Below are 12,699 nucleotides of genomic sequence, written 5' to 3' on the forward strand. Positions count from 1 at the left end.
GCCCTTTTTTAAAAATTATTGATCAAAATTTATATTATTTTCATTATTTATTTATTTATTAGTTTGTGGCTGGGTGGGTTGGGGAAGGGGTTTGGAATTGTGTGTTTGTGTTTCCATATATATATTGTTAAATTGAAAGCTGAAAAAAAAAAAAAAAATATATATATATATATATATATATTATATATATAATAGAAAATATTCTAAAAATATATATTATAAATATATAATAGAAAATATTCTTTAAAAAAAACAAAAAACAAGTACTCCTGTAATTTTACTCAAGTGATTAACTTGTTTAACTTAAGTTTAACTTAGCTTAGCTTTCACTTTTATTGGAGCAACATTTGACCAGAGGGATCTGCACTTTGGCTCCAGTACTGGAGATGTATACTTTGTCCATCGCTGGTGCCTACATGGTGCCTACAGTTTTGTGCCACATGTCCTTTCTGATGCAATCCTCCAATTTATCCAGGCTTGGGACAGAATCTGAGAGAAAATATCAAGTAAAAATGGAGGACCATGGGACAGAGATACAGCAGCCCAGCGTCTCCACTGCATTTGATATTAATGCCAACTTCTGAGCAACTGTTGTTTTCATTGAGTTCATGGTTTTCCTACTTTCTATACCTATTCATGTTGATTCATCTTCTACTGCTTATCCGTTTAGGGGGAGCCAATCCCAGTTCATATCTGGTAAGGTACAACCTGAACAGGTTGCCACTCTATCACCGGGCCAGCGCATTGAGAGACAGGCAGAGAGGAACAACCACTCACACTCACAATCAGAACTACAGGCAATTTAGAGTAGCCAGTTAACCTAGACCAGCAAATCTTTGGGCAGAAGGGAGGAAACTGGAGTACCCAACGAATCCTACACAAGCACAGGGAGAACTCTGCACAGCAAGCACCTTCTTGTTGTGAAGCAACAGCACTTAACCCTATGCCGTGCTGTCCAACATATTAATATACATATTAATGAATAGAGTAAACGATCAGTCCATAATGATTGAAAACTTGATATACCTCTCCCACTTTGTATCATATCCATACATTCATGTCCTCCAGCCTGAAGGAGACATCATCATCAGCCTACTTCTAAACATCAGATCTGCAGATGATCTCAGAGACATTAGGTCTGAGCAAATTTTTCCTTGATTTGTCTCCTGTGTCAAACATAAAGAAATTATCATTTGTCCTAGGAGACAGTTTCGATGGAGCTGCTATTATCCATGACCACAAAGCACATTATGACAAATTACATCTGCTGCTAATATATAATAATCTGAACCATTATCATGTCCACCATAAAGCAGTCATTCATTTATGAAAACAGATTGCTTTAAGGTGCATGATTGGTTCAAATATTATTATCATTGGTATTATTTTTATTTATTATTATTATTTCCCTTCTATTGATATTATTTTTACTGCTACTACCATTATTATTTAGTTTAATGTTATTATTAATAATCATCATCGTCATCACGGGTAGTTAGATTTTTCAACGGAAGAGTTTGAGTGGGCGGAGTTTGACGTGATTGCGTAAAACTGTGCAACGTAAACCGTTCGGCGCAAAAAAATTCAAATCGGGAGCTGGAAGTTGTATCCTTGCCCTGGTGTCTCCGGCCGAGTTAAAGTGCAACAGGACTGACAGTGGGTATCAGGAGGTTTGTTGAGAATAAATGAGGGTTGTGGTCATTTTGTTGTGTGTCGGTCACTCATTTATATGATCACAGAGATAGTGAAGACAAGCTCCAAGCCACTAATGCTAACTGCAGCTAGCGGTCCGGCCTCTGAATTTGATGTCACCTCATTGTGCTAGTGGTGGTTCGGTTCAGCTTTAAGTTTGGGTCAACTGTGGATTTGATGTTTGCAGATAAAGTTTGATATATAGACGTCTGTTGATGGGGGCATCTGACCGAGCGCTTTTTTTTTCCAGTCACAATACGTTCGTTTATGTTGCGTCGAGTTAAAGCTAATTCAAAACGACCAAAGTCACAGTCAAACAACATAACTTCACTCAGCATATAGAAATATCGCAAGAGCTGTGATACAAGTTGTTGTTGCCCTTGTCTCACCGGTGAGCAAATGTGTAATAAAAGTCATGTACAGTAAAGTGAGCTCGGTTGAAAACGTCGGTTGTAAACATGAAACTAGCTTCACTGCGATGGTTACGTGAACATTCTGCTGTAAATACTTTTTAGACTCGTTTCTTTAGAGCAAGAGTAATTGTTTCCACGTGAGATTGTCTGGTAATATATTGTTTACATGTGAGTGTCGATCAACTGGTCACCAGGAGAGAAGACTGTTTATCTCTGTCACTGAGTTAAAAACGAGAAGGCGAGGAGATGTCAGCTGCCTCCGGTGTTCACACTAAAATAAGTAACCAGGCCATGTTTAATTTTCACTTTCTAGAGACTGAGTAAGTTTTCTTGATACTGGTCTGTGGCCAGCTAAGATGAGTGCAACTTCCACGCCCGTCTCCCGGGTACGTCCAGAATGGACATCGACTTCCATGAAGAACAAGAGTATGTCCCCTGCAACTTGCAGCACCCCTCTGCTTGTTGCATTCCCTGGTAATGATGATGAGCTGGAGCGAAGGCAACGTCGAAGGTCAAGGGTCATCGATCTTCAAGCTGCCAGTGACTCCTCCTTCAACGATTCTGCATCTCACAGGTAAACCATGACCTTCTGTTGTGTAACACGTATAGTATGAACATAAGCTGGTATTGATTTCTAAAGCCTAGTTGGACTCGGAGAGCTTTAACAGCCTTGTACATTCAGGAAGTTGATGATGTTCTCTCGTATGCAGTGTTACAGGTACTCCTGCTGCTGTGCCCAAGTTGTCTAATGCACAGATCTCAGAGCATTACTCCACCTGTATAAAGCTCTCCACTGAGAATGTAAGTGCACATAAACTTTGTGCAGGACTACAATTGTACAATGTTTTGAAAGTGTTGAAATATTTAAATGCAAATCTCCCATGTGCATATAAGTAGCTGTTGGTTTGAGATGGAGAGTGTTTAGAATTTTAAATCAATCTGACATTTTTTCTTTTTGGCAGAAAATCACCACAAAAAACGCCTTTGGTCTGCACCTGATTGATTACATGGCTGACATTCTCAAACAGAAGGATTCTGAGCTCACAAATTTCAAGGTTTGAGTTTTTATCCATTTTATGACCCGTCAGGAGGCATCCTTAGTTAGTTACTATATATTTACAAGGTTATTTATCTTCCTGCCCCCCCGAGGAAAGTGACTTTTTAATATTGAACTCTTCTTTTTTCTCCATCTGAAGGAGTAATGACATACAGTCATGATAATGAAGGAACTGATATGGAGCAGCAGTGTCTGAAAATAGCTTTGTATAAATCATTAAAAGTCTTGAATCCAGTGAAGGTTTTAGTAAAGTCTACTTTCTGTGTTGTCTCTCATCCATTGTCTCCCTGTCATCCTGAATTGAATTAATGAAAGCTACAGATCAGTTGGGTCAGTTGGGAGAGAATGTAGTGTTTTTAAAGCTGTTCTTGCCAAAGGTTGCTGCTGGCACTCTGGATGCCAGCACAAAGATCTATGCTGTGAGGGTGGATGCTGTTCACGCTGATGCCTACAGGGTGCTCGGTGGGCTGGGGGCTGAGACCAAACCTGGAGAGGGTGAGAGTCTGAGTTCTCTGTGTCATTTTCATTTTAACAGATGAGTTTTTCAGGCTTTGTGTTCACTCATGTTTGTGTATCAATAGATCACACTCCTCTGGAGGAGGAGGGCAGAGAGGATGATCGGGGTGAAGTGACCGCCAAGCAGTCAAAGAAGAAGAGGCCTCCAAAGAGGACGGTGGAGCAAAACTTAAGCAACATTACCAGTGCTGAGTCTGAGAGGAAGTGTGAGGTGAGCGTACACTGGAGTCAAACACATGGTAGAAGGTCAGCCATTAACATGATAGCTGTCTCTCACTGACTGTTGCTATGAGCTAGAAAGCTGCTCCATCTGCATACTGTGATTCTATAAAGCCCCTTTTTCCACTGGTCACATCCCACTAAGACCTGCTATCATCCAATTTACAGTCAGGGTTCTCACCCAGTTTCTATGACTCTACTGTAGACAGATATTTATTAGCGTCAATTAGTACTGATGTGAACACACTCTTCTTCTTGATTGAGTAGAGTAGGGAGAGAAGGAAAGCAAGAGAAGGGGATACTCAATACAGATGCAAGCAGGAACATATGACAATGTATGAAGTACATAGAATAAACGGGAGCAGCAGGCGTCCATAGAAGAGGAGCCTGACTGCCTCAACATTTACTCCTGGAGACTCTAGGAACCACAAGTAAACCTCCATCTAGAGCGCAAAGTGGCCTGCTAGGACAGTAAGGAACTATGAGCTCTCTGAGATATGATTGAGCTTGGTCATTAAGAGCTTTATATGTCAACAGAAGAATTTTAAATTCTATTCTAAATTTCACTGGCAGCCAATGAAGAGCAGCTAACACAGGAGAGTTGTGATCCCTTTTTCTAGTTCCTGTTAATATTCGTGCAGCAGCATTCTGAATCATCTGAAAGCCTTTCAGAGATTTGTTAGGACATCCAGATAGTAATGAGTTATAGCAGTCCAGCCTCGAAGTAACTAATACATAGACTAGTTTTTCTGCATCCTCTTGAGAGAGGATATTTCGGATTTTCCTAATGTTTTACAGGTGGAAGAAAGCTGCCCTACTGACTTGTTTTATGTGAGGGACAAAGGACATGTAGGCTACTGGTCAAAAGTTACTCGAAGGTTTCTTACAGTGGAGCTGGAAGCTAAAGTAATGCCATCCAGACTGATTAGATGGTCAGATAAGGTTTCTATGAGGTGCCTTGGGCCAAGTTTGTTGACCAAGTTTAAACAAGCGTACCTGCTTGCTTTGGAAAACGGTCTGAGTGGAGCAGTGTGTTATTACATCAACACTACATGGTGTACTAAATCATCAGCTCTGCACAGATTCCACCTCTATTTGTGTCTGGAGGAATTTACTTTTCTGAAATCATATTATTTGTTTAAATCCATCATCAGATATTTCCTATATCTCTACAGATCTTCAGATGCCATTCAGTTATGTTCATTAATCTCTAAGGATTAATAACAAATATTAGATTTGAGTCACAACATTTCCGTTTCTGGCATATGTTTTTATCTTTGTTCTTCATTGCGCCTGTGTCACCTCTTCAGACCCGACTGGAGCTTCAGTAATAAACTGAATATTTAACCATGATAACTGCCTCTTGTTGCTTAGGTGGATCCCATGTTTCAGAGGATGGCATCTTCCTTTGATGAAAGCAGCACTGCTGGGGTCTTCCTGTCAGTTCTCTTCAGTGAGAACTGTCGCTGTGAACTGCTCTTCCCGTCTTATATGACCCTGCTCCAATCCAGACCCTCCTATTCCCCCCCTCCTCCACTGGGAGTCTCTGCCTCCCCTTTCACAGGTAAAAACCTTTGGCCCACGCTGAACAATGTGTATTAGACCTTAAACACAACTGGTTGTGTTCTGTGGCTGAGTAACTGTATGACTGAGTATCTCTCTGAATTCTTCGGTGATGTGTTTCCCTCAGGTGGATTACAGTGTTCCCAGGAAAAGAGCTCCATCTGCCCCTCATTACAGGACTTCTCCTTCACAAGCTGGAGCCCTGAGCAGGTCAGACACTGCATAACCACAGAAACTGATTTAATACACTGCTCTCATTGAATACATCTTTCAACACAAAGCTGTATGACCAAGTCAACCTCAATCGAAAGACCACAAAATTAACATCTAGCAATTTGAGGTCTATGTCATCACGCACATGTGATCCCAGTGTGACGTTCCTCTTTTAGACTATTAATCAGCTCCTGGAGAAGATGAAACAGGGTGAACATGTGTTCAATGTGAATGCTGAGGCTGAGCCTGAACCTGAAGAGGACGACTGTCCTGACTTTGATGCTGACTATGAGGAGGGTCTGGGCAACAGTGAGGAGGGAACCAAGGAGCACAGGGACGGCTATGAGGCCTCTGGTTCCAGCAAAGGAAGGTACAATTAACTGATGTCTAATAGTTTAAACTGTTGTGGGATGAGCAGACATGTGTGGGGTGGGGGTTGCATTACCACCAGCAGAGGCAGAGACATTTAATTCATTAGAAAACAATGAATAAGACAAAATATAATACTGTTGGCCTGCAAAGCTCTGTCTGTTGCTGTCACTCTGTGCATCTGTTTTTGTTGGTTGAAATTGTCTCTTGTTCTGTTGTGTCCTTAGTCTCAGGGATGTGATTCCAATCGGAGAGGGAGACATTACCACCATGTGTCTACAGTTGTCCTCTCAGCCCAGAGAGTACTCGTATTTCAGCCCAAGGACCATGGCCACATGGGCTGGGCCAGGATACTGGCAGTTCAAGCCAAAGCACACGTGTGAGTGAAGCTCGTGGGTACAAAGCTCATCAGATGTAGGAAAGTTCTTTTGATTGTAATTTGTCCTTGTGGTTATATGACAGCAGGCCAAATACTGTCAGAAATATTTCATTCATTCATTCATATTCTACAGCTTATCAGTTTTTGGAATTCTAGAGCCAATCCCAGCTCAAATTGGGCGAGGGCTGGGCACACCCTGGACAAGTCACTGGTCCAGCACAGGGCCAATAGACAGACAGAGACAAACAGTCACCCTCACACTCATAACTATGGGCAATATAGAGTCACCAATCAAGATAGACATCCATGTCTTTTGGACTGTGGGAGGAAACCAAAGTACCCGGAGGAAACACACGCAAGCATGGGGAGAACATGCAAACCCCACACAGGAAAGCCCTAGTCCCGGGAATCATGACCTTCTTGTTGGCTCTGATTAACAACTATTTCACCATGCTTCCTGAAGTATTAGATGTATTTATTTATTTGTTCATCATTTATCTCTGTCCCCAAATGAGGCGTAACGTCTTCACAGCACTCTATTGTTTTTCTGAGTTTATATCAGAGTTAGTACTCAGTACAGATAAAATCATTATACTGGGAGATTTCAATATACATGTTGATGTAGAAAGCAACAGCCTTAGTTCTGGGTTTCTTTCCCTACTAGACTCAATTGGCTTTTCCCAGCATGTGAATGAACCCACTCACTTCTATAATCATATCCTTGATCTTGTTCTAACATATGGCATTGAAATTGACAAGCTAACAATTCTTCCCCAAAACTCTCTACTGACTGACCATTACCTTATTACATTTGAGTTTACTTTAATGGGCTCCACAGCATTGAGGAATAAATTCAGCAATAGAAGGTGTTTATCTGAAGCTGCTGTGGCTAAATTTAAAGAGAACATTCGGTCATCATTCCCAACAATGCCATATCTAAATTCAAATGAGGATTTCTTCCATACGCAGGTTGATGACCTTGTGACTAGCACTATGGCCACACTGCGTTTGAATCTCGACAATGCCGCCCCTCTCAAAAAGAAAGTATTTAATCTGAGGAGGCTGGCTCCCTGGTATAATTACCAAATCCATGCCTTAAAGCAGAAATCAAGGAAATTAGAAAGAAATTGGCATTCCAGTAAGTCTGAGTCTCACAGAGCCTGGAAAGACAGCCTAAAACATATAAAAAGCTCTCTGCAGTGCTAGAAGTTCATACTACTCAGCACTCATAGAGGAAAACAAGAACAACCCCAGGTTTCTCTTCAGCACTGTAGCCAGGCTGACAGAGAGCCATAGCTCAGTTGAACCAGTGATCCCCTTAGCTCTAAGCAGTGATGATTTTATTAACTTTTTTACAGATAAAATTCTCATGATCAGGGAAATAATTTATCAGCTCTTGCCTACGTTAGAGAAAAATCTCCTACTGAATACAGCTAACTCCTGAATCAGCTGCATCGCCTCTTTTACATTTGGAGTCATTCTCACCTCTGAATCTCTCAGAGCTAGCTTCTATAGTTTCATCATCCAGACCGTCAACCTGTCTATTAGAACTAGCCTCTTTAGAGAGATCTTTTATTTAATTGAGCTGTTCATTCTAGATTTGATTAATCTGACTTTATTTCTGGGTTATGTGCCTCAGGCACTTAAGACCGTGGTCATCAAACCCCAAATTAAAAAGCCTAATCTTGATCCAGATGTTTTGGCAAACTATAGACCCATATCGAACCTTCCATTTATTTCTAAAATCATTGAGAAAGCAGTAGCAAAACAACTACACTACCATCTCGATGGGAACAGTTTGTTTGAAGAGTTTCAGTCAGGATTTAGAGCCCATCATAGTACAGAAACAGCACTGGTTAAAGTCTCCAAAGACATTCTAATGACTTCAGACAATGGATCAGCCTCCATACTTCTCCTTCTAGATCTCAGTGCTGCATTCGACATCATAATATTTTACTACAGAGACTGGAACATGAAATTGGAATTAAAGGAACTGCACTAAGGTGGTTCAAATCCTACTTATCAGATAGACATCAGTTTGTTCATGTTAACAACAGCTCCTCCTCATGTACTGTAGTCAGTCATGGAGTCCCGCAGGGTTCGGTACTTGGACCAATCCTCTTTACGCTTTATCTGCTTCCTCTAGGCAACATTATCAGGAAACACAGCATCAACTTCCACTGCTACGCAGACGATACTCAGCTGTACCTATCAATGAAGCCAAATGAAGTCAGTCAGATAGTCAGACTGCAGGCATGTCTTGAAGACATAAAAGTCTGGATGACTGGAAATTTTTTACTTCTCAACTCTGACAAAACAGAAGTTATTGTACTCGGCCCTAAGCACCTCAGAAAAATACTATCTAATCATCTCATCAGTCTGGACGGCATCACTTTGGCTTCCAGCTCCACTGTAAGAAACCTTGGAGTAATTTTTGACCAGGACATGTCCTTTGTCCCTCACATTAAAGAAGTTAGTCGGGCGGCTTTCTACCACTTGAGAAACATTAGGAAAATCAGAAACATCCTTTCTCAGGATGATGCAGAAGAACTAGTCCATGCATTTGTAACTTCTAGGCTGGACTACTGTAACTCATTACTATCTGGATGTCCAAACAAATCTCTAAAAGGCCTTCAGTTGATTCAGAACGCTGCTGCACGAATATTAACAGGAACTAGGAAAAGAGATCACATCTCTCCTGTGTTAGCTGCTCTTCATTGGCTGCCAGTAAAATATAGAATAGAATTCAAAATCTTTCTTTTAACATATAAAGCTCTTAATGGCCAAGCTCCATCACATCTCAGAGAGCTCATAGTTCCTTACTGTCCTAGCAGGCCACTCCGCTCTCCAGATGGAGGTTTACTTGTGGTACTCCAAGAGAAGTCTCCAAGAGTAAATCTGGAGGCAGATCAGGCTCCTCTTCTATGGAACCAACTTCCCGTATCGGTCCGGGAGGGCGGACTCTTTAGTAATTTTCAAGACCAGGCTTAAAACTTTCCTGTATGACAGAGCTTATACTAAAAAAAGTTAAAGTCTACTACTCTACTCTTTAGCTATGCTGCTATAGGCCTAGGCTGCTGGGGGAAGGACTGAGCTTCTCTCTCTCTCTCTCTCTCTCTCTGTCACCCTCATTCCCCCTCTCCCTCTTTCTCTCTCCCTCCCTCTCGCTCGCTCTCCTTTCCTCCCCCCTTGCATGCGCTGATAAGAACCATCCTTCTTAAAAAAAAAAAAACAGTTTTAAGCATTTATACTGCATTTACTAACCATGTTCTGCCAAAGTCTCTGTCTCTCCCAGTTCCTCTCCTCTCTCTCCCTGTCCTCATCCTGCAGGTGGTGACTCATCGCCATCCCATGTTCCTGCAACACCTGCTGGTCCCATATTTCATGAATTCTGTACTACAGCTCAACTCCATGAACTTCATGCAGCAGCATGTTCCAGTCTATACCCTCCCCCCAATGCCTATCTCACTCTCTGTCTCTCTCTCCCACTCTCAACCCAACCGGTCGAGGCAGATGGCCGCCCCCCCCGAGCCTGGTTCTGCTCGAGGTTTCTGCCTCTTAAAGGAAGTTTTTCCTTGCCACTGTTGCCAAGTGCTTGCTCATCCGGGGATCTGTTGGGTCTCTTTAAATAATTTTATAAAGAGTTTGGTCTAGACCTGCTCTATATGTAAAGTGCCTTGATGTAACTTTGTTATGATTTGGCGCTATACAAATAAATCTGATTTGATTTGATTTGAAAAAGACTTCCCTGATCTGATGTCCTATCTATATCCTTAGACATTAGTCATTGGCTGCTTGGTGTTAGAGATGGAGCTTAGCTGTTGAACGTCTATCTAAGTAGACTGCACAGACCAAATGTTTGCATAAAGGTCTTCCTCTAGAGTAAGAAAATGGCTCATCTGTCTTTCATATCCTACAGTGGACCACCTGCCTGACAGGGAAATTCGCAAGAGGAAGCCCAAGAAGACCTTTGAAATTGATTTCAACGATGACATCAACTTCAACACCTACTTCCGCACCACAAGGGTAAAACCCTTTAATTATTTTCCATCCAGATGTGTCATATATGGGAGAGATATCACCCGAGCAGGCATGTTCGTACACTGCCAGCTGTAATTTTAATACCCTATATCTATACAGTGACTGTAACAGGTTATTATTAATAATTAATCATCATACTTTTCCATGTAGATCCATGTTGTCCTGCAATCCAGAGCTGTGTGTCTGGACTCTCTCTTGACGTGTCTGCACTCAGTCTTTGCTTGTCCTTTCTATGTCTCCACAGGCTACCACCACTAACAGTAAGTCAAGTCTGAGCTCCAGCAACAAAAAGACAACACTCCCAGCAGACTTCCAGTTCACTCCAGAGACTCTATCCCAGCTCAGCCTCAAACCATCCAGCTTGGTGAGCCCCTCACACACACCTACCTATCTATAGGAACATGTTCATCATTTCTTTGTGGAGACAACCTCCTGTCTCTGACATGTTATCCATAACGACATGAAGATGATGTCCTGTGTGTCTGTCTCAGCTGACTACAGAGGGTCAGAAGAGACTGTCTGCAGAGATTGGAGAAAACATTGGAGACTACGACTACAACAATGCCAACGACATGGCCAACTTCTGTCCAGGTCTCCAGGTCTGAAACCATCTCTGTCTTGGGAGGGATGATTGGGTTATAGCTCAGATGTATCTAGGTGGACCTGAACAGATGAAGCAGCTCAGCTTCATCAGTTCGGCCACTGTGATTAGATCACACCATCCCTTATTATTGGAAGTCTGATCTGTCCTTTGGAGGTGGATGGAGCAGTGTCAACAGCTTGGAGTCCCAGAACCTGATCAGGGACAATGTCTCAGCATCATTTTTCACGATATATTTCTCCTTCCTCTTCCCCAGGGGGATGAGGAGGAGGAGGATGATGATGATGGTGATGGTGATGATGAAGGGATTCTTGGTTCAGAGGACATACAGCCATCAGGTGCCAGTATACCTGTGGCGTCTCAGGACCTGGCGGGGGTTTCCACTTATGGTGAGGAGAACCTGGTCCCTGAACCACACAGGGTGAGTGAGCTCAGATCTCAGTGCAGGGTGGACAGTATCAGGCACAGATCTGATCTGATCTGCTTCATGAGCTGAGAAGATCCAGTTCCTGAGCCAGTCCCTCAGAGTTATGGAGGCTGTGGACAGGAGGTAATGATGTCACTGCTTCTTCCTGTAGATCAACAAGATTGAGATAAACTACGCTAAGACTGCAAAAAAAATGGACATGAAAAGACTGAAGAACAGCATGTGGACCCTCCTCACTGAGGGCCAAGAGAAGCCCACAGAGGTACAAGACCTCATCCCATCGTTCAGTGTAGGTCCTCCAGTGCTGTACTGACGCTGTCCTTTTCCTTCATCTTCCACCAGTTGATGCAGACTGTGGACCAGCCGGAGGTGTGTGGGGAGAAAGTCTTCAGCCAAACCACAATGACGCTGCTTCAGAGGTATGAATTATCGTGACTGAAAATACACCTATGTTTGTTGGCTTTATGTTTCTGTGAAAGTGAGGGAACACTTGTCTCTTCCCCTTGGGGATTCCAGGTTACCTAACACCATGGCGCAGAACCTGTCAGTGCCTCTGGCCTTTGTTGCTTTGTTGCACCTTGCTAATGAGAAGGTGAGTTTGCTTCTTACTCACTTTAACTCCTTTAACAAAGAGATTTTACAGCCAGAGGAGGCTGATTCACTCCTCTGATCATAACACAGGAGCATAAGTCAGCAGCAGCTTAGCTTAAGTCCTGGTCCTCTAGAAGGCGACTTCTTATATTGTTATTTCTTAACATCATGTGATATGCGGTCCAGGTTCTGTGCAGTATTACTGATTAGTATTTAAATGATTGTTCAGTAGCTCTTCCCTGAAGTCAAGACTCTGCAGCATATTAATTATTATTATTATTATTACTGATATAAACAGGTAATGATGCTATCATCATCTTTCATTTTCAACAGAACCTGGAGCTGGTGAAGGTCGACGACATGTCAGATATCATCATAAGACAGGGTCAATGAGGAAGGGGGCTGATGGCACAAATCACTCTTCTTTTATTCTCGTCTTACTTGTACTTGTTCATGTTTTTAACATCTTTATAGATTATGTTTTCACCCATTTTAGTTTAGCAGATGTGTCACGAGAGGCTGAACTATGAGTCTTTCCATGCACTAGGGGCTGTCAATTGTCTCAATAGATAATTTAATGCTAAGCGGCTGCTCAAATTTGTACATTGTGGAAAGAAA

The 12,699-nt window shown here is 42.2% G+C and overlaps 1 protein-coding gene across 2 annotated transcripts; it reads left to right on the forward strand.

Annotated features, from left to right (window-relative positions):
- The first annotated feature begins 1,562 nt into the window (after positions 1–1,562).
- ncaph (non-SMC condensin I complex, subunit H) lies at positions 1,563–12,699 on the forward strand. Of its 2 annotated transcripts, none has more exons than XM_029510787.1 (18): positions 1,563–1,656; positions 2,419–2,679; positions 2,816–2,906; positions 3,068–3,160; positions 3,540–3,657; positions 3,744–3,889; positions 5,272–5,461; positions 5,588–5,670; positions 5,850–6,043; positions 6,270–6,421; positions 10,341–10,447; positions 10,707–10,826; positions 10,954–11,061; positions 11,320–11,484; positions 11,642–11,752; positions 11,833–11,909; positions 12,007–12,082; positions 12,415–12,699. In XM_029510787.1, the coding sequence occupies exons 2-18, from the start codon at positions 2,462–2,464 to the stop codon at positions 12,472–12,474; spliced, it is 2,109 nt and encodes a 702-aa protein (XP_029366647.1). In that variant the 5' UTR covers positions 1,563–1,656; positions 2,419–2,461; the 3' UTR covers positions 12,475–12,699. The 2 variants fall into 2 exon arrangements, with proteins under 2 accessions (XP_029366647.1, XP_029366648.1); XM_029510788.1 differs by having other exon boundaries at positions 1,569–1,670.

This window comes from Echeneis naucrates, chromosome 9, assembly GCF_900963305.1.
Source record: "Echeneis naucrates chromosome 9, fEcheNa1.1, whole genome shotgun sequence".
Classification (NCBI taxonomy): Eukaryota; Metazoa; Chordata; class Actinopteri; order Carangiformes; family Echeneidae; genus Echeneis; species Echeneis naucrates.